The 26,913-nt window shown below is 41.0% G+C and overlaps 1 protein-coding gene across 2 annotated transcripts in view; it reads left to right on the forward strand.

Annotated features, from left to right (window-relative positions):
* Nucleotides 1–26,913, forward strand: part of bcar3 (BCAR3 adaptor protein, NSP family member) — a 76,849-nt gene that overhangs the window by 18,348 nt on the left and 31,588 nt on the right. Inside the window, exons 1-4 of one of the 2 annotated variants that reach the window (XM_085775018.1) lie at nt 6,130–6,356; nt 15,537–15,735; nt 16,991–17,230; nt 23,438–23,483. In XM_085775018.1, the coding sequence (XP_085631144.1) occupies nt 15,545–15,735; nt 16,991–17,230; nt 23,438–23,483 (477 nt within the window). In that variant the 5' untranslated portion in view covers nt 6,130–6,356; nt 15,537–15,544. Of the gene's footprint in view, nt 1–6,129; nt 6,357–15,536; nt 15,736–16,990; nt 17,231–23,437; nt 23,484–26,913 lie in introns of those variants that run through there. The other variant, XM_085775017.1, reaches the window with a different exon arrangement.

Consider the following 26,913-nt stretch of genomic DNA (forward strand, 5'->3'; position numbering starts at 1 on the left):
CTCTGTGAACTTCCTGAAATCAACACGTGACTCATGTTAAGATGAACTATTATAACTATAGAGTGAAGAAGTTTAGTTTAGAAATAAAAGACATACTGTGCACATGGAAATAGACTTTGCACATTTTTTCCTCTTCGAATGCAGATTATTAAACACTTTCTTAGAACAACAGACAGTAAAATGTCAAAATAAAAGGAGGAGAAGCATATGAGGATCTTTCACATAGAAAATATATATATAGTTAAAGACTTTTAATAGACACTGTCTGACTCTTATGATCCAATTTTTGCATCCGGTCATTCTTACAGTCCTCAGGTCGACTCTCTGAGCTGCACCAGCTGTTTTTGTGCCTTCCTGAATTTCATGAGCTGAGGAAGTTAATAATGTGAATACCAGAACACACACACAGACAACACACTGCTATGCTGTGCCATGCTAAACATGGATTCACACGAGTTTTACATTGTTTGTGTGTGTGTGTGTGTGTGTGTGTGTGTGTGTGTGTGTGTGTATGTGAGAGAGAGAGAGAGAGAGAGAGAGAGAGAGAGAGAGACTCAGAGCAGGTGGTCATGCAGGCGGTTTGTTTACTTGTTTGTGTCTCTGGTGGACGTTGGTGTTGCCATGGTGGCAAAATACTTAACAGTGGTCAGTTGGGAGTTTGTTGGTTTGTGGACCAAAGATAGAAGTCGTCGCTCTTTCACAATTACCATCATTCATAGCTGTCGACTCTCTCCAGCCGTCACCGGCCCGTCACAGATGTTTATCACTGCAGACGGAGGCCAGAGAGTCGTGAGCTCGTCTACCTGCCTCAACACACTTTAAACCAGTTCAGACTCCACATTTGAGTCTTCCTTTGTCTTCAAATTTTTTATTTATTTATTTATTTTTTATTCTGGTCTGTTGTTCTTGCTGCTCTCTCTAAGGCGTATCAGTATATTTGTATATTTTAGGTTTATATATGTGATAAAAAGCTAAGGACAAAATCTGCCAATCCAAAATGAAAAATAAGACACTAATACAATCACATACCAGGGATCAATCATGTACACTTGACAGTTCGTCAATATCGTTCAGTGAGTAGTGTGCAGAGGTTTACTTGTCTGTGACCTTTATTAGATAATTTGCATCACATCCTTCCAAGGAGAACAGGCTGAACCAGGATAATCTCTAACGTGAAGGTGACGGACTCGTCAACACGACCCAGAGTTAACACTGTAAACATCTTCCACCAACTCTGCCGTCGACATTCTGCTGTTATCACATGTGCGACAAAACAAGGACGATCCAACCCCAGGAATTACACTGATCCAAGATAGGAACATCCCAAAAAAAACATAAACACTGCAAGGGAAGGTTTATCAGAGTAGATTTGGACTTTTGTTTTTCTCTGTAAGTTCTATCTGTCCTTCGCTGGTTTTTAATTTTGTCAACACAGGAAACAGATCAAGTTGTTTCTGTTTCTGTTGTTGTAGTAGAACTGTGACCTGTGGAAAAATACTGTTTTATTGTTTATTTGGATCCACATTTGCTACCACATCAGTAGCAGCAGCAACTCTTTCTGGGGTAAATCTTACAATGAGGTAAAGTCACCAAACATTTTCAGTGATCGTCCATCTGGTGATTCTAACACGCAGTAACTGCAGCTCAGACTCTCATTCATCCAGATGGATGTCTGGTCTTGTTGGTGTGATTTTGACTCCTGGAGGCTTCGCCAAGATGGCTGCAGAGTTTCTTGTCAAGACTTTGGTGATATTCTGTCACGTAGTATTTTATACTCTTAAACAATAATGAAAACACAGTTCATTCAAGCTCGTCTGGTTTGGTCTGGATTGTCCAGCCGCAAATTTGTTACCTCCCAAAATTGGTTCCTTTCCTTTCCTTTGCCTCAACTAATGTTTTCTCAGGTTTGAAGTTAATTAAACTCAAAGTCATCATAGTAACCAAACCAACGTTGATGTCTTTTTTCTGATGAGGACAGTATCTAATAACACGTCTTAGAAATCACTCCACGCTGCTGCATGTTGCAACTTTTACTGAAATATAGCTATGACATACAAGCTATAAAGTGGTGACCTAGTTCAATTCTGCCGCATTGATAAGTTGATTAAAATGACTAATAAGAATCTGTAGATTTCAATCTACCTGGAAAATGCAGATGAGTTGACCAACATTGCCCTTTTTTTTCTTTATTTATTGCAAGACTCTGAGGATCTTGCAATCCAGAGGAATGAGGAGTGGCCTAAACATTGAGCTGTTTACACTTCACACTTTTCTGATCAGAAACACACGCATGGAGGCACCAGCAGTGTGTGTGTGTGTGTGTGTGTGTAGATCTAAAAGGGATAAAGGGAGTGGAGGTGAACAGGGGTGGAAGGAGGGAGTGGGAGATGATGAGTGGAAGGAATGAGGGGGAGAGAGAACAGAGAAAGGAGGAGAGGGTGAAATTAGGAAAAATGTTCCATGAACAGATTATATCCTGTTAATGAGGAGCCTCAGAAATACCAGAAAACTACACAGAGTGAAACCAAAAGGAGAAAAACTCTCAAATTGTTCTTAATAACAATTGATAGTTAAATCCAATTATGTGCAGGTTGCAGCTCCAGTGGGGTGGAGAGGCCAAACCCATCTGTTTAATGGTTTCGGAAACACTGCTGCCCCGAGGTGGATTGGTGGTCAGCGTTTGGAAACGAGTGACTCAGCGAGGCGTCATGCCAACGTGCGACGCTGCCTGAGCGCCAATGTGGCGAAGCAGGGCTCGGCCCCACGAAGACTCACATGAACAGGAAGTACAGGAAATGGCTGTGATGGTACGGCATGCTGCACAAGCATTTGAAAAAAATGTAGTAAATTAAAAATATTTTGGTCTAACTAACTTCTTCGCCTTGATCTTGTTGTACACTTCCTGTGCAGTAAGATTAATTCTGTATACACCATAAGACCACGCTCTAAAAATACTCTGGTGAATTCCCAGGGGAGGAAATGCCATCAGTTTGCATCAAGACATTTCTGATGTATCAAGATGCTCCATCCAGTGTTAACACTTATACTCCTAATGGTTATAATATATTATAATTTAAACAAAAATGTTAAAATGTTAATACACCCCTACTGTAATGCAGTATTAGACACTGAGCGCATTATAATAAACAGTTGGTGGCACTAGTTCACCAGAATGTTTTTCAGAGAAACTCAAACTTCAAATGATTGAAAATCATGTGATTGTTTTTTATTCTTTAAAGGTTTTTTGTGCTTGAATTGACAATGTGCTTAAAGGGATACCGTAGATGACCAAATAGTCGCCCGCGTGCAAATACGCGCCTGTTCTCTAATAGCCGCCGGGGTCCGAGCTCATTTGGCATAATAAACACCGGTTCAATTAAACACCTGGGCGATTAAGTGTTTACCATAGTCCAACATTTTGGCAAATTGGCCCATTGCCATAATCCCTATTGTTTTAGGAATAGGTTTGTTACCTTTATTTGTTGGTGCAAGCTATTTTTAGAACGGCGGAGCAGAGCCGCGAGCTGCTCAGAGCTACGCTACGGAGGCTAATGGGATTTCTTGGTTTCCATCATCAAACTCATCAAATACACAATCCAACAACTCCAAAGCGCTCTGGTGGACAAGTTGTGACCTGCACATTCACCACGCTATGAGATAACGGAACGTTATGAGACAGAGTTGTTTTAGAGGTAAATTCAGAGACTGCTTGCCGAAAAACTGCCCCCGACGGGAGCGCGCATCAGCGGTGTGAATTTACCTTAAAAACAACTCTGTCTCGTAACATTCTGTTATTATCTCATAGCGTGGTGAATGTGCAGCTTGTGGCTCTGCTCCGCCGTTCTAAAAACAGCTTGCACCAACAATTAAAGGTAACGAACCTACTCCTAAAACTATAGGGATTATGGAAATGGGCCAATTTGCCAAAATGTTGAACTATCCCTTTAAAAACAGGTGTACACTGTATAGAAAAACACACATCATGTGTCATCTCATGAGGAAATGCCTCTGTGCTCGCTGTCATGAAAGTTTCTTGACAGAAAGACACACATTAGTCAAAGATGATCGACGTTTCACCCCCACCCCCTCCCAGTCCAACCCTGTTTTTTTGGAAGAGCTCAGGTGATTCAGGAGATGATTATAGATCACTGCTCTGACTCACTGTACAGCTTCCTGGAAGTACCACCTTCACACACAAAGAATTTCACACATGCCTGTGTGAAATACTGCCCAGAGATTTACTCAGAAAAAAAAAAACTGAAAGTCAGTTTCCAGTGAATATACTTTTTGATTTTCTTCCAAACCTCAGAGCGACTTCAGCTCAACTTGACTTTGACACTAAGGCTGAATTACATCACATAATGCTGCACGGTCTGTGTATTACATGGATGTAATTGACCATATGTTTATTGTCACGATGGGTCTAGTGATATTTTAGTGAGTGATCCTCTTCTTTTCTCCGTGTGGTTATAAGGAAAAGTACTTTTTCTTTACTTCACCTCACGCAAAGCTGTTTCTATTGTGCAACCCCCAGGCCGGTACAAATGAGGAGCTACTGAGCATCTGAGGAATGATTTTGAAGAGTGCATCATTTGCTTGAAATAAAAAGGTAAAAAAAAAAAAAGTAAGAAGAAAAAAAGGGGATAAATATATTTCTAAAAAAAACAGAATGAATGTGGCAAAAAATATTGTTTTTTACTACATCTTATCCTGTTTCGTAACTGCTGAGCAACAATCACAAATTATTACTTTAAACATCATAATTCAAAGGTTTGTTGATCATATTGTAGCTTGTGATAACTTTTTATTTGTGATTTATGACTATAACTGACCGGCTAAACCATTACACAGACCATAAACCATTCAACCATTATAATCAAACCCATTTCTTTGTAAAGTTAAAGTGAAATCAAAAGTAGAGGCACCTGAAACCGCTGCACTTCTTATTCAGTGTATTGCGAAACAGAGCTTAAGCAGAAAGTTGTGATGTTTAACATTTAGCAGATGTTGGAGGGGTTTTTTTTTTTCTTCTTTCTTTTTGATAATGTTCATGTGCAACAACCTGCGCCACTAAAAGCTCTAAAAGCTCTGGATCATAAATAAGGTGATTAAAGAAAACTAAAACCTCCTCTTAACCACCATGAGGACATGTTTGGCCCTCATGCTGCACCTTCACAAATATAGTGTGAATAGCTCAAGATCAAAAGTCTTGCATCTGTGTGGCAGCATCTGTGTGTGTGAGTGTGTGTGTGTTCGTGCATGTGTGTGTGTGTGTGTGTGTGTGTGTGTGTGTGTGTGTGCGCGTGCGTGTGTTCATCCAATGCGGGCCATCTGATCATCTCAGCTTTCACGGCAGCAGGATGGGCTCATTGTGTTGTCTGAAAGGAAACACACACACACAGAAACACGCACACACATGCACGTGTCTGGGTGTTATCAACTCTAGACAATACAGAGGAACAGGAGGGGGGGTAAAGACAGGAGAGAGTGTCGTCCTGAGGGCCAACACATACACACACACACACACACACACACACACACACATTCAAGATGACCTCATTACCTGATGTAATGTCCTTTACTTGTCTTAGATGAAATTTAATCATTTCTCCCAACTTTCCCTCCATTTTTAAAAGCTCCAGTTTGGACCGAGCTGAGATTTATGTTTGAGCCAAACACAGAGTCGAGTAGTTAAACTTCACGAGCGCACCTCAGGTTGCTCAAACAAGCCACAACGATGCCCAGATCACACTTTTTTTTCTCATTCCCTCTCTGCAAATAGCAACATTAGGTCACACATCTAAATCTTCTCTAAGTACCCGACCAGTTGGTGGTGTCGGTGTGTGTGTGAGTGTGAGTGTGTGAGAGGTCCCAAACAAAAAAGACTTGGAGCATGAAATATGAGGCTGTGCACTCAGGGAACACAGAGGAGGAGGAGGAGGAGGAGGAGGAAGGCAGAGGGGAGTTTTGCAGGAGGAGGTGGAGGTGGAGAGGGGGGGTCAAGAGACAACTCAGCTAAAAAAGAAAGAAAGAAAACTCCTCCCAAACACGGTGGAGCAGGAGGAGGGGCCGGGGCGCTCGGCTCGCAAATCACTCCCCAGAGAGAGAGAGAGAGAGAGAGAGAGAGAAAGGGGAGGGCCTAGGAGTGATTGTGCAGCGCTACTTGTTGTTGCCTGTCTGAACTGAAGGAGCATGAGTTTGTAGCCGAACAGCCGGTAATCCAGTCAGTCACTCAGTCAGTCAGATGAACTATGAACAGGAATAACTTTAACAGAAGCATAAAACACTGAAAGATAAAAGAAAAAAAAGGAGACAAGAAGAACAAGAGAGGAAGAGGGAGGACGTCATTCTGACAGGTAGGACTGGAAGTGTTGCTGAGGATGTGTGCAGATTTATACAGGAGAGGAGATGCATGTGTGTAGGAATGTGTATGCAGCAGTGCAGACAGTTGTCCGTATTTTCATCATCTCTGAGTGTTTTCAGACTTTTTCATCATCTAAACTACAAGTTAAATTTAGAAAGGGGGTTTCACTCTCACTCTGGCTGCTGTTTATTTCCTTTTATACTACTCCCATCCTTTCTCCACCTCCTCCTCCTCACTCTGCTGTCTGTCCTCCTCTCCTTCATCCCCTTCTGGTTGAATTGTTTACAGCTCTCGCAGTGAGCCACATTCACTCACTAAGGGACTTTTTTTTTTTTTTTTTTGAGCAGTAAGTTGACATCCCAAGGCGCTGGGTGTAACTGTGGTCGCTGGGATTGGTGGTGCTACGGTAACTGTGGAAACCCCAGAAGGAAATAATTACATGAATTATGACAGATAAGACCAACGGTATTTATTCTGTGTGTGTGTGTGTGTGTGTTTTTTTTAAATGGGGTTTACTCACTACAGTGGTTTATATATTTTGCCTTTGATGTTTTAAATACGTTTGTTTTTTTCTGAACTGATACCATAAATGATTCAGTAGATCCACTTCCTGCTCATCAGGGAAACTGTTGACAAGTAGATAAGTAGTCGGAGCAGGACAGTGATGACTGATATGGTTTGACTCGGCTCTAAAACTATTCAATATTGATAATAATGTTACAGTAACACATTTTTTATCAAATACATTGAATCAGTGAACGTCTCTGGTCGAACACTGCTCCACTTTGTAGCTGACGATCACTTTGACAGGTTGAAACTCTGACCTTCACTTACAGGAACACATCTTTAAACAGCAAGCCACCCACAAGATGATGACAGAGACGGACATATTGTGTGTGTGTCAGTGTGTTGTGCAGATAAACACATACACACACACACACACATGCAGCAGGTTGTTTCAGACATTAGTCAGTGTCATGTCTGAACAACCACAGTGGAGTGGAGCTGAGCCGATGAGTTTAAACTTTAATTAAAAGCTGAAGTTATGTTTGTGTCAGATTCACACAACGCAGATTTGTGCACTTCTAGTGTGTGTGTGTGTGTGTGAGAGTGTGTGTGTGGTGTTGTGTTACTTGCCCCAGTGGGATGAGGTGGTTGGTATTCCAGCCAGCCGTCAGCACTATGTGACCTGCTGCTCTTTACAAAGACTAGCTGCATAACTCAAAGTAAAAAAAAAAAAAAAAGTACATGATCTGACACGATCTAAGTACAATACTGTCCAACTGGTGTCCCAGTACCATACTAGTACTATACTACTGTACAGTACTACTATTATCATCTCTTTGTGATACTTAAATAGTTGTTACAGTGCAGAGTGAATCTTTTACTTTTCACTCTTCATTCCCGGATCAAGATTTTAGTTTTAGGATCTCCGTGCACACTCAATCACAGATGCAACTAAGGATTATTTTTCAGTATTGACTAATCAGCCAATTACTAGATCAACTGGTTCACAATTTCCCGGAGCCCAAAGTTTTTATTGTCAAAAGTGACTAAGTTTCACGTTGCAAATCCTCACATTTGAAAGCCTGAACATGTTTTGGTGACACATGAGTTTCAGTTTAGTGAGTTAAATAGTCGATAAATCTCTGCAGCAAGTTTGACTTCTGTGTCACTGTTTAGATCAGATGCAACATAATCAAAGTGAGTAATGAAGCAATTTGAATCTGTGCCATTAGTATGTTTACTTTTGTTGCTGATGGGTGAAATCTGTCAAAGTCTTTTTGTTAAAGGAATAGTTCATCTTTTTGGAGGAGTATACTTTTTTGTTTATTTGTAGAAATCTGACCATCAATACCATTCCGTTGTCTGTATAAAAAATGGATATGAGCCTAGATAATAGAGTTAGCTTTGGTTTGCACAAAGACAAGACACATGGGAAAAGTAGCAACACTGTTGTTACTGTCCATAGGTTAAAGAAAAAACAACAAAACAGAGTACTTTTATTGGTTTAATCCACACAAAACAGTAAAAACTAAAGGAAAACACAAGTGGTTGTACAAGTTGTAAAACATTGCATGTGGAAAACGTGAGTTTGCTTTAACTTACCAGAGCCAGGGCAGATGATTTCCTGTGTATCTAGTCCTGATGCTGTGCTAATAACTGAGTATTGTACCTTTATATTCAACACATAAGAGCGATATCAATGTTGTTGTTGAATTTTTGAGCAAGAAACAAATGCTAGATGTGGATTTGGTTTTGTGAGGCTGGATCTCAGTTAGACTTTGCAAGTTACAACAAAAGTATTGATGATCGCCACCTTGTTGTCACTTCAATGTGTCACGGACAAGAAATGACACGTGACGACACCACAAGTGCAGATACTGTTGTTGTTGTTAAGTTACACACTCCAATATTTTGCATTTTGCTGCAGATTTGTACATGAACATCACCATGAAAGCTGCAGTTGTGTGGTATTGTACTGTAGTGTTGTTGTGTTATTTCAAGTAGAGGCTGTGTGTACTGACTCAGCCGGCTGTTTCTGTGTTGTGACTGGTGACTGTACTCAGACAACACATTGCCCATCACTACATTTTATTTTAGACATAACAAAATGAGCACTGAGAGACACACACACACAAACACACATTCAGATGTATTAAACGGCAGCCCCTACTCTGGGATTTAATAACAGCCTCATTAATATGTTACACACATACTTCACACACACACACACACATATACACACACACACTGGTGGCCCCACGCACTGAAGAGCGCAGTAGGACACCTCTCTCTCTTGGCTCTAACAAAGGCTGGCTCTAAACAGCGGTCATGTGACAGTTGTTCCCATTGTTCACTTCTGGCCAGGGGTGGGTTTGCTAATGCACTAGTGTGTGTGTGTGTGTGTGTGTGTGTGTGTGTGTGTGTGTGTTGTGTGTGTGTGTGTGTGTGTGTATTTGTGTGTATATGTGTGCATGCCATAGCAGGAAGACACTTTAGGCCTGCTAGAGGAAACCCCTCATTCCTAAGCATGTTGATGTTTGTGTTCGTCCTCTCTATTGTGTGTATGTGTGTGTGTGTGTGATGACAGAGCAGTGGTGCAACATGTTGTAGACTTTTCAGTTTAAACTCTGTATAAATCATTTTATCACATAAAGGTTGATTTATAAGCCTCACTCAGTCAAGCCTGTGTGTGCACGCTGAAGGGCCCACATTTGGCCTCGGCGGTGGTGAATTGAATGGGACTAATTGAAGCTCCTTAAAGATTCCTGGTGTTTTTAAAACCTTCTCCTTCAGTGGATTAACAACAAAGCTCCCTGACTCCTCACTGTTGAGAGAAAGAGAAAGAGAAAAAGAGAGAGAGCAAGCGCTCGCCACCAAAACATTAAATTAAGTTCGACTGAATTAGATTTGATTTAATAGGAATGTTGTTTCCTTCGACCCTCAGCGTCGGAGCCGGAGAACAAGCTGAGGAGATACTCGGTGAGAAAGAGGAAGAGAAGCTCTCTATATTTGTTTTATTGCTAGTAATCCTTTATAATGAGCTGCCTGCCGTCTAAATGTTTATACTGCCGTTTCCTCTTCCTGTTAATCTGCACTTGCTTCCCACCCAAGGTCTTGTGTGTGTGTGTTTGTGTTTGCGTGTGTGTGTGCGCTGATGTTCCCAGCCCAAGGCCTTCGCTACAGTAGTGTTGGTGACAAACCAGAGCTCAATGTGGAATAGTTTGTCTTTTATCCCAAGGTCGAGGAAAATACTACGAGTTGTTTGTTAAAATGTTTCAAACAAGGAGAAGCCGCTGGTTCCTGGGAGTGTTCGTTCGTCTTATTGTGAAATCCCGTTTTACTTTAATGATATCCTCAATGAAATTTAGCTCCAAACCTCTGGCCGCATCATCTCCACTCAGAGCTGTGGAAACAGGATTAAAGACATCCTCCGCCTTGTGCCAGAGCTGCTGTGAAAAAAAAAAAAACTGTGACTGAAACAGAAATGGCAATGATCTTAACATCACTGTCAGTCTGGGATCACGTGAAGAGACGGAGGACAAGTTTTCCGGGATGCTAAGAAAAACCCACAGGTCAGGCATCTTGGGAAAAACTGTGTCAAAGTGAATCAAGGAGAACTGGTGCTGATAAAACCAAACTCTTATATAAATGAAGTAGGGCTGCAAGTAACGATTATTTTCTTTATCGATTAGTCTGTCGATTATTTAAACGATTAATCGATTAGTTGTTTGTTCAATAAAATGTAAAAAAAATGCTGAAAAATGTCAATCAGTGTTTCCCAAACCACAAGATGACGTCCTCAAATGTCTTGTTTTCTCCACAAACCAAAGAGATACTCAGTTTATTGTCATAAAGGAACAAGGAAACCAGAAATATTCACATTTAAGAAACTGAAATCAGAACATTTTGACTTTTTTTCTTAAAAAAAAAAAAGTTGACAATTAATTTAATAATCAATTTTTGTTCGAATAATCAATTAATTGTGTGAAATCTGTTCTGGAAAGCACCATCAGCTCTTTTGTCACACTTGTGACTTTAACTTTCTATAAAAGAACTAGATATTGACTCACAAGTGTTTATTATTTGTACTAATGAGTTTCATGCACGTCCAAGCGTTCCGGCTGTAAATCATCAAACTTATTATCTAAGCAGAAAATGACAGGTAGCCCCCCGTTGCCTCCGTGATCCCGGATCCCAAAATAACTTCTTCTACTCTGTAACTCCCTCAGTGTCGGTTCATCTCAAACATAGTTCAACAGTAGTCAACAGCTCCACCGCTTAAAATCACCATGTAAGGGAAGATGTGTTAAAGGGATAGTTCAACATTTTGGCAAATTGACCCGTTGCCATAATCGCTATAGTCATAGCAGTAGGTTTGTTACCTACAACTAACAACTCTGTCTGGTAACGTTCTGTTATTATCTCATAGACAACTTGTCCACCATAGCGTTTTGGAGTTGTTGGATTGTGTATTTGATGAGTTTGATGAGGGGAACCAAGAAATCCCATGAGCCTCCGTAGCGTAGCTCTGAGCAACTCGCGGCTCTGCTCCGCCGTTCTAAAAATAGCTTGCACCGACAATTAAAGGTAACGAACCTACTGCTATGACTATAGGGATTATGGCAATGGAAATGTTGAACTATCCCTTTAACACCAACAATAGTCAGGCTTCACACCAGGTTAACCTGAACTTAAAGTGGGTGAACATTTAAAAGCAGCTTTTCTTTCCGAAAAGGACTAACATGAACAATCATGTCCCCGTAGACTTGGTGTGGGAAATGGCAGCACTCCCTCTTTCCCTGAGTGTGTGTTTGCATGCGCGCGTGTGTGTGTGTTATGCAGGGCAAAGTGACCGGGCGCTGAACAGCTGTAGGGAGGAGAGGATGAGGGAGGCAGGGGAAAAGAAATAGGAAAAACAAAAAAAAGAGGTGGAAGGACAAAGGACAGAAAGAAGATGATGACGAGAGGAAGTAAAAGAAGAGCTGACATCGTGATGGACAGACTGACAGAGGGAGGGGACAGAGTCTGTGCGGAGACTGAAAGAGAGAGAATGGAAAGATGGATGAGAGAGAGATCAGGTCAAAAGGAGAGAGCGATTGAAATGAGACAGCAAAGAGAAAAAGATGGTGTGGCAGTGGATGGAGGAGAAAGAGACGAAACGAGCGAGTGAGATTTTTCACACCTTGACTCCACGAGGAAATAACTTCCTGCAGCTTTTCAGCATGAATAATTTATTTATAAGATTAATTGACAAAGTATTCATGTGCGTAAGTGCATCAAATGTTTTTGTTGTCTCACTCAGGGAGAGTCAGTCAGTCCTTTCTCCTCTGCAGGAAGGAGTGTGTGTCTGGCAGATGGTCAGGGCCACACAAATACACACACACACACACACACACACACACACACACAAATACACAGCTGACCATCCCTAAGGGTCTTATAATAGGTCCTTCTCATGTCGTTGTTCTGCCCCTCAGAGGAATCCCCCCACTCTGACCCGGCATGCCTTAGCAGGACTTTTACAGTGTGTTTGTGGGAGAATGTGTGTGTTTGTGTGTCTTTGTGTGTGTGCGTGTGTGTGTGTATAAACTTTACTCGTCACACTGAAGTCCTCGACCGGCCAGCTGTTCCTTTCTCTAAACCTGTATTTGCATTTTTATTGATATTCATCGTCACAAGCTGGTGCCTCGGCGGCCTCCTGCTGGATCTGTCTTTAGCTCCATTTCAGATTCAATTCCAGGTTTTCTGTGTTCGCGCTGAGCTCTAATGCTCATAAATCTCTTATCAAATCTCTTTTCTCCTTTGATCCTTTTTTAAAATTATTATTATTAAAGATAAAAGAAAAGTAGAGAACACTGAGGTAACAGGCCTCCAGTTTTAACTTGGCAGTGTCTGTTGCTTTTGCCAGTTGCGATGACGAACATCTGCAGCTGATGTTAATTTGATCATTTGACAGAGAAAGAAAAACACAACTGTCAATTTTTGTATTGTGTAATTTTGCAGCTGAACAAAACCAGCTGTGAACAGATGGGTGACGGTTATGAGGGCATTTTAGTAAAACAATCGAATCATTAGGTTTTCTTTTTTTAAATGACATCAATCCCTAACATTGAAGCATATCCTGACTATTTAACATGATTTGTCTGCTTCCATTTCTCCATAGTGTTAAATGTGAACTCAAGCACTGGTACTTCTTGCCAGCAGGTAGATGAGACAGTAGATATCAGTCCTGTGGAGTTACTATCTCTGCGACAGGCTTAGTTGAGCACAAACAATGAAGGCAGGAGGCAAAACTGCAAATCTAAAAGCTGCTGCGTGTTTGTTTCTGTTACTGTGCAGTTCAGCCACACAGAGAGACACTGTATTAACAAACAGTTACAGCTTTTGGCTGCTTTGGCACTCTTTTTGACCAACAACAGAATATTTAACAATTACACATCTTTCTTGTTTGTATTTTTCATTATAACTAGTTTAGTTCTTCTTTCCTGCAAGAGCCATAATGTATAGATGAAAATTAAGTTGAATATTTTCATCGTTTTTTGAAATTCTTAGTTTATACTCTCAGCCTTTCTGAAGACAGGATCATAGATGCAAACTGTTTATTGATAATACATGTACGTTTAATGGATATGCTCCTCTAGTCTGTACATTTAAGTGATGTCAGGTGCAGCTGTAGTAGTTTAGCTGAGATCTGATGGATGTAGTTTAATTTTTGTTCACGTTACAGTGTAACATTTTTCAGAACTGAAATTAAATCTCATTTTGTATTTGCACAAGAATACGTACTGTACCTAGTCTACTATAGTTACAGTATGTAGTTCACAATAGTTGGAGACACTCTACTTCTCACTTCATCACGCCAAGAAATAGAAAGTATAACTCTAGCTGGTTGATGACATTGTCTCTGCAAACAAACAAGTGAAAACAAAAATCTAAGTGAAAATGTGCAGCTTTGAAAACAGTCGTGTTGATGCCCGTGTGTCAAACCCCACAGTTTACTCTGTAGCCAACTTTCTGAGATCATTATCAAGTTGTTCAGGTGGAGAGACACACTAACAAACACCTGCATACCTGCTCAGGTCAGAGTGGTGGTGTTTGATGAGATTAGAAATAAGGAATCCACCACCATCCAGTTGAACAACATGTCTGCAGGCTCCTGGTATTTTAGTTTGTAGAGAGAGTGTGAGTAACCGCTGTGTGGTCAGTGACGCAGCGTCCAGTCATCGTGCACCAGGGGGGAAGTTATCAAAGTGTTTCCATCTATGCCAGCCTATCTGTCCTGTTCATCTCTGTGTATTTATACATGCTTGTTCGTCCGTCACAAGACAAGATCCACCCTGTGAGCAACAAAATAGTTTTCCTCCTAAAGACTTGAGTAGAAAAAAAAAAAAAGTGGAATGTGGAAAAGGTCATAAGAGTCAGAGTTTGTTGATAAAGATACCACCTGGACCTGAGATTGACAGCCAGACCTCATGTCTTTACTTGTATCAGCTAATCAGGAGCTCAAATCCATAATCTCTCGTCAGATCATTATTGGCTGTGAGCCCGGCAGCGTCATGTAAAAACAGCTTTGAGGCTGTCCAGTGGTCCAGTCAGGTTCAGGTGTCCTTTAACCTGACGGGCCAGATGGGTTGTTACACAGAACCATCTGGTGAGGCATCATCCAGCTGTTTGGAAAAAGGTCAGCACTTAAAGGGATAGTTCAACATTTTGGCAAATTGGCCCATTGCCATAATACTAGTTGTAGTTTTAGCAATGGGCCAATTTGCCAAAATGTTGAACTATCCATTGAAGAAAATACTCAACAGGTGATAACATGAACCAATCAGCTTCTTTTAGATTATTAGTGGAGCCAGTTGTTAAACCGAAGAGTGAAAACATCTTTTCCATTGGGAAATTTCAAAGCAATCAAAGACGCACTCTTCTGATTTTATATAATTGATGGTAAAGCATCGATGCTACTGTAACCTCTTTAGGAAACAGTTGCTACTTGCTGCCATCACACTCAGGACACACCTGTAGCTGCCAGTCAGATGCTGATTGGTTGAACTTGCAGCCTGACAAAATGGATTTTCTCTTTACGAGTAACGAAGCTGCCTCATAAAGTTTAAGTGTCTTTAATGTAATGTAAGTGCATCATTCTGAGTTTGAAGCTTGATTGGCTCTCACTGATTTATTGTCTCGCTTCATTCATTCATTCACATATCCCACTTCACTTTACTCCCGTCTTTATTTCAGTCATTGTTATGAACACAGTACATCAATAAATTGTTCTTCTGCCTACATCAGCCTGTCACATTACCTCACTCCAAATACTGCTCTAAGATTATGTAATGAGATTTTTTTTAAGTTTTATTTTTCTTCAAGGCAACTAGTGTGTGAGTGTGTATCGGTGGTGGTGCTGAGAGCACCTGTTGTACCGACTCTCCTTATGTTCATATCACGTATCATAATATTTCATTTCAGTGAATCCTGCGTCACAGATCGTATTTCTTTTTGCAGAAAACTGTTACTGAGTATTACACCTGACCCCTCTGTCTAGTGTTACCGGTGGTTACATAACTGTGTTCCCCCTGTTAGGTTTTAACACCTGGAGGAACTTTTAACCCTGTGAGGCGTCTCTGTCCAACTATTTATGTCTCTGTGTGTGTGTGTTTCTCTCCAGAGTTGAGGATGATGGCAGAGGGGCGTTTTGCGAGTTTGCCCAGATCGCTCCATGCACACCACACCCTGGACGGAGGCCCCGGCCACCCCGGGGGCCCCTCCCCCTCCTCTCTGGGAGTCCCCAGCAGCAGCACGTACTCCTCCAGGAGGCTTCAGGCTTCACTGGCCTCCTCCATGGACCTGCTCAGCTCCAGACCTGCGTGAGTTCAGTTGTGTGACCAAAAGTGGACTTAAAGGGATAGTTTAACATTTTGGCAAATTGGCCCATTGCCATAATCCCTATAGTTTTAGGAGTAGGTTCGTTACTTTAAATTGTCGGTGCAAGCTATTTTTAGAACGGTGGAGCAGAGCCATGAGCTGCTCAGAGCTACGCTACAGAGGCTCATGGGATTTCTTGGTTTCCCTTATCAAACTCATCAAATACACAATCCAACAACTCCAAAACGCTCTGGTGGACAAGTTGTGACCTGCACATTCACCACGCTATGAGATAATAACAGAACGTTACCAGACAGAGTTGTTTTAGAGGCAAATTCATGCTAAACTGCTGATGCACGTTCCTGTCGGGGGCAGTTTTTCGGCAAGCAGTCTCTGCATTTACCTCTAAAACAACTCTGTCATCTCTGTCTCTCATAACGTTCTGTTATTATCTCATAGCGTGGTGAATGTGCAGGTCACAACTTGTCCACCAGAGCGTTTTGGAGTTGTTGGATTGTGTATTTGATGAGTTTGATGAGGGAAACTAAGAAATCCCACGAGCCTCCGTAGCGTAGCTCTGAGCAGCTCACAGCTCTGCTCCGCTGTTCTAAAAATAGCTTGCACCGACAATTAAAGGTAACGAACCTACTGCTATGACTATTGGGATTATGGCTTCTCTTTTTTTGCCAAAATGTTGAACTATCCCTTTAAGAGAAAATCCTGCTGGCATTTCTTTCCTGTGGTAAACCAACCCAGGTGTAGGAGATCCTATTGTGTGAGATGACAAGCTGATAATCACAAAACAATTTATTTTACAAGAAAATAAATGTCAATAATAATCACCTTGCTCTCCTTTTATCATCAGAAACTTTGTCCAAACCCACAAACCACAATTAATCCGTTCTCAATAGTCTAAACCAAAAGTTTAGAGTTTTTTCCAAAGTTTCATTCTCTGTTTGTTCACCATTTGTTTCCAGGTGAGCAGACACAAATTGCTGTGTAAGCAGCGTCAAAATCTGTAGATGAGCTGTTAGAACAAGTTGATGCAGAGTATAAATACGATGCTGTCAGTGTGAAGGAGATGTTTTTCTTACCTTAAAGGGATGTATGTGGAATTATAAAGGAAAACAAATGGGATCACGGGAAACTTTAAGAGCATTCAAGACTCTCTGGAGGGGGATTTTTCACAGTGTTTAATTTAGATTAATGTACTTAAGTCTAATATTTCTCCTCCTCCTCCTCCTTCTCCTCCTTCAGTCTCTCCTTAGCACAGGGCAGCGGCTTCTCGGAGCTGCCCACCGCCGCTGCTTCCTACCAGCAAGTTTCCATTCATGGGACGCTGCCTCGACGGAAGAGAGGAGGCAACAACCTGCCCCACGGGAACTACACCTGGGACCCCAGAGCCAATCACACGCAGCCGCTGGCCCCTGGTTACGGCCATAAACCTTTGACCTCTCCACTGGTCCAGAATATCATCGACGACTTCCACGGTTACAGGTAAACACACACACAAACAAACACACCAAGCTCTCCGGCTATTGGTGGTGCTGATATAAACCCCTCTGCTGAATGGTTTTGTATTTTTTGACAGTTTCTGTTTTACTCTCATCAATCATCATATTAAATATCATGATATACAGTAGACAGTAATAATTTCATAAAAAGAAAATTATTTCAGGAAATGTAATCAGTTTCATCTTCTTGAATGAGGGCCGATATATGACAGTGAACGGAAAATCTTTTCTTTGTTTTTTTTTTCAATTTATTTATTTAGAAGAGAAGGGACAATGCATATTTATACACATTTGAATGTAAATATGCCAGATTGTAGCCCCGGGCTTGGGTTTTATTGCACAGAACAAGAATGTAAAAGTCTTTTTTAGCAATTTTCAAGCAACATATAGCAAAAACAATTAAATGATTAATCAAACAATGCAGAAAAAAATGCAGATTGATTACCATTGTAATGGAATTAATTATTAGTTACAGCCCTACTTCCTGCATATTGCTCATTATACAAACTTTTTAGACAGTGAACATTTAACATTCAGAAGAGATGTTTGATTGAATATTTCTACACAGACTCATCAGGCTGTGAGTAAAAAAACAGAGTGATGAGATAGAGAGAGAGTTTGGCGTAGTTTTGACGGAGAAAGGGGAGGAGGTTGTAAAGCGAAGCCCTGGGGGGTGCAGCAGTTAGCTCAACTTCAGAGGGAACACACACACAAACACACACCTCATCCCTCATCATGTCCTCCCATCTTTCTATCTCTAGTGTTGAGTTACAACAGACTGTGTCTGATGTAGCCAGCTTTGTGTGTCCGTCTGTGTGTGTGTCTGACTGTCTGTGGTGCATGTGTGTGTGTGTGTGTAGCCCCCAGCAGTTGGGTTACCTTTGTAGGTCAGGGTGTGGCAGGACAGATCACAGATTACTGTGAACTCTTTGTCTGCGCTCCGTCCTCATGGATACATTTCATATGCTGGTGACATACAGCAGGACAATTAGTTCAGGTCAGATTCAGGCTGCGCAGGTGGTTAAATAACGAAGGGCATCACACTGACAACAGTAAATGTCAACACTGGATGAGACTCATGCATGTTTCTAATCCTCGATTTCAGCTCCTGTTTATCCATAAATGAGCTTAGGGAGTCTGCATCTTTTGTCTCAGTAATAGTAAAGTCATACTTAAAGCTGTTATGTAACAGTAATAATCAAATTATTTTGTATTCGAGTGGCAGTTCACCCTCAGATCTCACTGTGAACATATTTCCTTCATCTCTTTGTTTGATCAGCTCTTTCTCTTACTGTAAGTGGAAGGTTTGCATCCAAAAACTTTTCAGTGCAGCTGTTTTTTCTTTTTTGTTTGTTTGTTTTTGAATATTTTATTTTAAAGTTACAGTTACAGACTGACACAATATACCGTAATCAAATCAGGGGAAAATTCAATGTCCACACGGTGGCAAAGTAAAAATGAAATGAACTCACAGTGACAGGACAATAGAAAGTGGAAAAATAAATAAATAAATAATGACAGTAATAGATGAATAAATAAATAAAGTACAAATATACAATAATCGAAGATATTGAGAGAGACATGGAATAGCATCTTAGTTCATACCAAGTCAAGCTTCAGTGCAGCTGTTTTAGCTCATGCTCATATAAATTGTTTGCATAGTGTCATTATTAAAGATTCCAGTTTTTACCTGTTGAAGAAGCAGTGAAGTTGTGTTGTTTTGTAACTCCACAGTTTATAGTTGAGTTTTCTATATAGCTAAAGATAAGGGAGTGTATCTTTAAGGCATGTGATCACTGGCCAGTCGGTCTTGACTTTCCATTGCTCATGCTGTCAGCTGACCTCTGCCCCCTGCCCTTATGGTGCACCAGCTCCCGATTGGTCAGTTTGTCTTTGTGTTGACCTCTGTGAGCGTCTCGGCAGACCACCAGGAGAGGAGAGGGAGGGAGGGAGGGAGGAGGGGGAGAGAGGGGGAGGAATGAGAGGCAGACGGATACAGAAAAAAGAAAGAGTGGAAAAGGAGGTTTGAAGTTGTACATAAAAGACTGATGTATTAATAAACTAAAAGATGAAATCCTGTTAATATTTGATGGAGAAAACAGCAGCAGGTTTTTGTCTTAGAGGAGATTTAGAGCCTCATATAAAGCAGAGGGTGTGAGATGAAGAGATAATGGGGTCAACACAGATTCACCTCCAGGTACTCAAGGAGCAAAACAGATTTTCCATTTTAAAACAAACACAGCACACGTTTCTATTTGTGCTGTTGTAAAACATCTGACAGCATCACAGAGATCAGCAGAGGAGGGATGAGTTCGTCCTGCACCGAGAAGATGCAGTCGATGTTTTTAAACTTAATGCTCACTCACTCTGAGAGGGTTTGACTCAGTTTGTGTTTCAGCTCGAGAGGTGACAAGTGCAGTTAGAGATACTGTGAACTCTGAATCCTAAATTCACCAGATTGTAGAGTGTGCTGTTGTTGGACTTTGTTGTCATTGTCCTACATTGACGTACAGTAGGTTCTACAGTATATACTGTACTGCATTTTATAGTCCCTGTGTTTTCCACTTAAGTATTTAATGTTATGGCAACAGGAAAAGATCCATGTGCATCAAACTGCAACTTTGTCATTTCAAAATATGAACTTTATCAACAAAACATTCAGATTTAAAACTTTTTTTTCTCTGGTTCTGTTTATATTCATAGTGAGTCATTTTATAATATGATGTCTCATTTCACATGCTGGAAACTGTATGTTTTAGAATTAATATGTAGTCAGCTGCAGGAACAAACAAATGAAATTGATGTAATAATGGTAACTTCTTGTGTTCATTTCATTCCTTCTTTATCAACTGTTAAATCAGTTTAAGAATTCATTTCAGTGTCTGTTTCTCGACAGTAAGTTCGGACTTTACGTTGAGTCTGTGGATCTTGACAGTGGAGACACACTGACCTCTGTAGGCCGCCTGCAGAGCCGACATGTTGCTCATCATTTCTTTCCGTTGCTTCCACTGTCCGTCCGTCACTCTCTCTCTTTCTCTCTCTTCTCTCTCCCACTCACACAAATATGGTGCAGTCCCTAACTGAAGCCAGTTGTGGTCGTGCTGAGTATTGTGCGGTGAGCGCAAAGAACAACAGTAGCCAGAAAAAGCCTGTGGCGAGTGCTGCATGCATCTGCCCTCCCTACTCCTCTTCTTCTTCTCTTTTCTTTTTTTTCCCTCGTTCACTGGCTTCTACTGTTTCTGTCATTCTTTTCTCTGCCTCCGTCTGTGTTGCAGGTCAGTTCTGTGGTTGTAGAAGCAGAAAAATCCAGCGTCTGATGCTGTTTCAGCAGCATGGGGGCGAAAAAAAAGAAAAGAGGCAAAGTTAGCTGTGGTCAGCTCTGGAACGGCCACTCATCAGATCCACCACACTTTGTTTCACTTATTTTAGTGCTGAAGTGGGTTTAAACTGTTAAAGATGTTACAACACTCATCCAGAGATCGTCCCTCACTTGCCGACCTGAGTTTCAGACGCTGAATCTCCATCAGCTGAAGCGGCTGCCTCTCTGTTTGTGAGCCTGACCTCTGACCTGCCTGAGGAGGAATGGGAATTTCCCTCAGTTGTAGCTCATTCAAGGGTTTATATGGGTGTTGTCTGGTATGTGGCGATTGTCACTGCACCCACCTATACAAGGCAGGGTTATGGGGGGCAGGTGGTTGGTGCAGGGAAAGATCTCAGTCCAACCACAGTAGAAGCAACACACTATTTTTCTTTATTTATTTGATTAGGACAATGCACATTAATCACCATATCAGCGAAAAGCATCAATATAAATATGCTGGAATTAGCACAGTTGCTAAATTTAATCCATTGTTGTCCTAAGGCAAGTATCATAAAAAAATATATATATACAGACATTACACCATGACAATTAGATAAAACATGTAGAAATCTTCCCGCTTCACATCAAGGTTAAAAGTCCGTACACAAAATAGAAACACACTAAGAAGCATCAATATCAAACTACAGTAAATGTGTGACTGTAATTTATATATTTTAGTAAGTGCACTATCTTCAGCAGCTAAACAAGGCAACAAACTGAAAATATTTTCTTATATGTATGCATTTTATGCATGCCTTTTTTGGAGAAAAAAAAATCCATCCACTTACAGTACAGTAAGTCGCTGGTTACAGTAAATTCACCTGAATGTCCTTATTTCTAGTCTTCTAAGAAAGGAACCAAACACAGCATGAACATTTTTGCATATACAGTAGTACATACGTAATACACATAAAATGTATTGTCCCAGGTCTGCAAAGTTAAAGTCCGGCCTGTGTGGTGTTGCAGTTAATCCAAAATCCTTTTTGTAGTTGACATGCTGTTATCTCCTCTCCATCTTATAAATGTCCATCCATGTGTTTAGAGTTACGCTCTCCTGTTACCACCTATACGTATGACATTTTACCATGCATTTATTATGTAACAGAAGTTTTGAGTTTTATGAAACCTCATGGAAATGAAGCAGATTAACGCATGAAACTATTTCAGATTAATCATTCTAAAAGAGGGAACGCATGTCATAACAGAGGCTTTAACGTTTCTCTTCTGTTCAGGAATAAAGTCTTATTTTTTATTTCTTTATCTAATCACAACATATGTGCATTTAAACAGTTAAACAAAACAAAAAAAACCAACAACTGTCAGTTACAGTCAGCCAATACACTGTGATAGCGATCAGCATCTTTTCACTGCTCCTGGCAACATCTGTTCAGCAGCAGCTGATGTGCCCTCTGCTGTGAGGACAACTAACAGTTTATATTTGTGTTGATACTGACACTGTGGGGGGGTTGTTGGTGTCAGGATGTGTTGGATTAGAGATCTGTAGACCTGCAGCAGGAGCCACGGACTGTGCTTCCTTGTCTCTGCAAAACATGGATCCTGAGGGCGAACGACAGGCCCGAACACTTCACTCCACCGGCGTCTGGGAATAATGATCCTACATTGTTGTGAATGGAGGCTTCTGTTCAGTTACATAACAAAGTCCTGCTCATTATGTGGGCCCATATTAAAACTGGAGAGGGCTTTAGAGCTGAACATATTTGGTTTGGTAAGTAATGGACTGTGCTAATACTCCCGTGGGAACACCAGTGGAGGATTAGAGGATTTTAACTACCAACCTCGCTAACATAGTCGGGGATTTGAGCTAATTACCTATTTCACTGAGCCCCTGGCTGTAAGTCTCCTGTAGAGAGGCCGAGCTTTGGTAATACACACAAGTACCAACGCCCCCAAGGCAACGATAGAGACGAGAGAGCTGGAAATAATACATGAGAAGTATATTCTGCAACATGTTTTTCAAAATAAGAGAGAGAAAGATCTGACTTTTAAACAGTTTCTAAAACAAAAAAAAATAGCAGAACATTAAAATCCGGCTAAACCCAGATGTGGAGTTGATTGAAAATGTCAAGCTGTTGTCTGATGTGGCCGTAAACTGTTGTTTTTCTTTTGTTTTTTCTTTTTTTTTGGAGGGTGAACGAGGGAATCAAAGAAAATCGTAAGAAGGGATTAATGAAAAGTGCTGCTGGTGGTGTGTGTGCATGTGTGTGTGTGCGTGCGTGCGCACTTTAGCCTCTCTGTGAATTTGTCAGTGGACTCAGAAGGGTAGGCGTGTGGCTGCGATGTGTGTTATGGTGGGGGAGGAGAGAGAGAAAGTGAAGGAGAGAGAGAGAGGGAGGGAGGGAAGGAGGGAGGGAGGCCGAGTCAGGCAGGCAGTGAGTGAACATGTTTACCACTGACTGAGAGAAAGAGAGAAAGAGTGAGAGACAGACAGAGAGAAAGGGGGAGAGAGAAAGACAGACTCAGAGTTAGAACTGTTCAGTGTCAGCTTTGGTTTTCACTCGACTCAGGGTTACCCACTCACAAAGATAACAGTTAACTCTCTGTACACTGGATGTTCAGCGCTGTTAGACTTCCCTAGTTCAGAATATGGCAAATATGGCAAATATTTAAAAAGGCGCCATATTCCTATTGAACCATTTCATCTGAAAAGAAGCAGCAGCGTCAGCACCAGTTAGCTCACCAGTATCTGTAGTGGGAACCAGTGAGGTGACTGTCTGTCTGTGGGAGTGAAGAAGATCAGCACCAGCGAACGACGCAGGAGGTGGAGATGTGCTCTCTAAACCGGACCTTGTCTCTGTCTGTGTTCCCCAGGGAGCCGCCGGCCGCCAGCCTGGACGCCACGGAGAACTACGTGAAGGTAGGAACAACAGCAAACACACTGGTGCAGTGTTAAAGTGACCAACAGCGAGCTCAATGAGTGTTTAGGGTTTGTGGAATAAATGTTTCTTATGAGACTGTCCTGTATGTTGAAGGACAGATGTTTTGTACTTAGTGTGCCAACATGTGGTTGCACAGTGTTGTAGGACATGGACAGTATCTGAGGGACGAGTTGTACAAAGATAAGTGATGCACACACACACACAAATATGCAAAATGTAAAGTACAACACGGCCAGATTCAGCCTGAGTCAGTAGACTGGCACTGAACATCTGGGTACGTTCACTATGTACGTAGACTAAAGATAAAAAAATAATAATAATACCAGCAGCTGTTCTTTTATAACTACAGTATTGCAGTGTTGCCATCAGGAAATGTGATTCAAGTGACAAAGCGACCAGTTACATCTGCAATGTAAACATCACCCAAAGGAGAAGTTAATCCAATTGCCCCCGGGCTACAAGGATAATACAATAATAACCCACTAAATCACACCTTGCATTTCCTCTTACACCACTCTAAATCAAAATCATGCACACACACACCACCTGAGCTTTCCCAGCTTCCCTCAGAGGTGACCACTCACAGTATCATCCAGCTGACATGTGATGTGCTTCGATGTCTACTGTACGTCTCCATCTTTTTATGATTACACTTTCCTTGGTTTTGGCTCTGTGTGTACTTTCTATAAGTCCAGTATGATTATCAGGGAAATTCATGTGATCTAAGGCCTCGAAAGTTGAATAAATGAGTTTTCCTCTGAGCTCAGGCAGGGTATTTAATCCAAATTTATTTTAAGTATCAAGCAAATGGCGACCCAGAAAAAAGAAATGTTGAAAGTTGGCAGAGGAAACTTCAGGTCAGCTGCTGTTTAGTTATTTTTTAATCTGATATTGCCTAATTTAAATCATAACTGTGTTAATTTCACGCTGCGCTTTACGCCAAGTTCTTGTGCTATTTCGTTAAAACAACATTTAACAGTGACTGTCGTGAGAAACTTTGACTTATCGCTTAAATAGAAAAAACACAAACCATATTTTTCTACTATTTTTACATTAGCAGGTTAAATAGAAGTGGAAAACAACTTTATAACTGGGATGAAAAAGAAAAAGAAAAGACTTTTAGTTATAATCAACTTAACAAGAAGTCTAATGAATGGATATATATAGTTTTTACTTAATGATATATGATGTATTAAAGTAGAAGTATTGTTTTTGCATTGATACCGAGCTCAGGTTGCACTGGAAACCTTTTAGCAATACCTACCTCTGCTCTTTCCTCTCTTTTTGAATGAATCAGATAAAAAAACAACAACAATCACCTTATCTCAGTGAGTGGAGCACTGTTTGTTCCAGCTGCTGATTTTTCTCACAGAAACAAAACCAACCTGTGCACGAGTCCCATGCTTCGAGTTCTCGTCCTTCTCATGGTTTAAAACACCTTCACATCCCTCTTGATAACAAACTCAACTATGTGATCCTGTCTCTGTCATGTGACCTTATTTCTCACACACACTTGACATTTGATGAAGAGACACATGGAGGGTTAGAGAAGCTGAAATCTGAGAAGCTTTGGATTAAAAATGAAGAACCGATCAGCTCAATAGTTGCATATTTCTTTTTTATGACAACGGTGACATTGTCGCTCTGGTTGCATTCATTTTTCAGCATCTGCATTTCAACAAGTCTGCCTGCAGATGTTTGCATCTTCACCTCCTTTCTTCTCCATCCCTCGTTTCCCTCCATCTATTAGCTCATACAGTATGTTTGGATGCTGACACCTCAGTGTGAAAAGCAAACTCAATCCTTCCCACGAGAGCAGGTTGCACATGTGGGAGCTAACCACACACACAAATGTGCATACACAAACTCCATTTGTGTGTGTGTGTGTGTGTGTGTGTGTGTGTGTGTGTTTTTCAGTGGTCAAATTAGGGTTGTGAACCAGTGTCAACAGTGTGTGCGTGTGTGCGTGTGTGTGTGTGTGTGTTCTGGCTGCATATGGAGCTGCTGCTTCGTCGGTATTATATAATATGTGTGAAAGTGTCGCTGTCAGCTCTGCTGCTCCAGGTGTGTTTGCATTTCCAGCTTCAGACGAAAACACTCACGTACGTGCGTCCATCCAGCACAGATGGCAGCAGCAGACAGTGCAGGTGCTCTATGTGATATGCTGTGGGCAAAAAAAGGTCAAAAGTACATAAATGGTGTCACGGCAGCAAACCCTGCATTGTTTAGTGCAATCAGGCCTTAGATTATGTTCATTATAAGAGCGCAGGATGGATGTGTGCAGGCGGGGAAGGAAGTGTCCATTGAGAACAATTGTAATCTCTTTTTCTAACTGTAGGCCAATTTCTCTCCTCATGAAAGTCTCATTTCCAGAGCTGTTTGATGTCTGAATTCTGCCCCATTAGCTGAGAGAGGGGAAGTGTATCTTTGGACTGATAGCTATAGCCGCCGGTGGGTTAAATATATAAAACCTGCATCATTACTGTACTACTCCACTGAGGGAGAAACACAATCAGGCAAATGTTTCCTCCACTGAGACAATCAAGAAAGCAGGAGCGGAGATTTCTGCTTAAACGATTTAACCTGATTATTGGAAATGAAATTTAAGGAGAAAGTGAATCATTGCAAATATTGAGAAAATGGATTCTCACTGTAATATCGCAAATTAAAGCCACAACATCTTGCCTGACTTATTTGATATTCTGCAAAATAATAAACTTTTGTACGTACCTACATATACATTTACAATCAGCAGTTCGTATTGTACACTGTTGCCCATAAATAATTTAGTTTTCTGACACATTTGTCTTTTTATTCCTATTTATACACATCAGTAATCACCTTTGACCAGGTGCAAGGATTACATAGTGAGTCCCAGCCACCAGTTTTAAGAAGATATACACTTTATCTATCAAGAATAAATCACATTGTCACAATTATTTCATGAGAAGAGGTAAAAAGATATTTTATTCCAACTTTATGGGCAACAGTCTATAATAAATACAAAAAGAATAGGCACACAAATGAGAGTAAGACCCATTTAAGACCAAAGGGGACTGGCAACCAGGATATTATATAGGCCTATGGAAAAAAGTTGAATCAGTAAATTGAGCTGAATATTTGAGTGTTTAATTCTGTTGCATTATGTCAGTGAAAGTTTCATTAACCTGATATTTTATAAAAGAGCAGAAAAATCCCTTCTTCTACAATAGGTGGCAGTATAGTACACGATAAATTCAATGGTCTTTGATGATGCAGAAGAAAGCAGAAATGAAAGATGGTCTATTCCTCTGTTGATCGTCCGTTCACAATGAACTCTTCTTTCACTGAGTCTTTTCTAAAAGACTCTCCCTCCTCTTCGGCGCCGGCCGTCTCTTTCATTCCCTCCGTCTTTGAGTTAAAAACACC

Source organism: Trachurus japonicus, chromosome 4, assembly GCF_045865225.1.
Source record: "Trachurus japonicus isolate A0001 chromosome 4, Traja_1.0".
In the NCBI taxonomy this organism is placed as follows: Eukaryota; Metazoa; Chordata; class Actinopteri; order Carangiformes; family Carangidae; genus Trachurus; species Trachurus japonicus.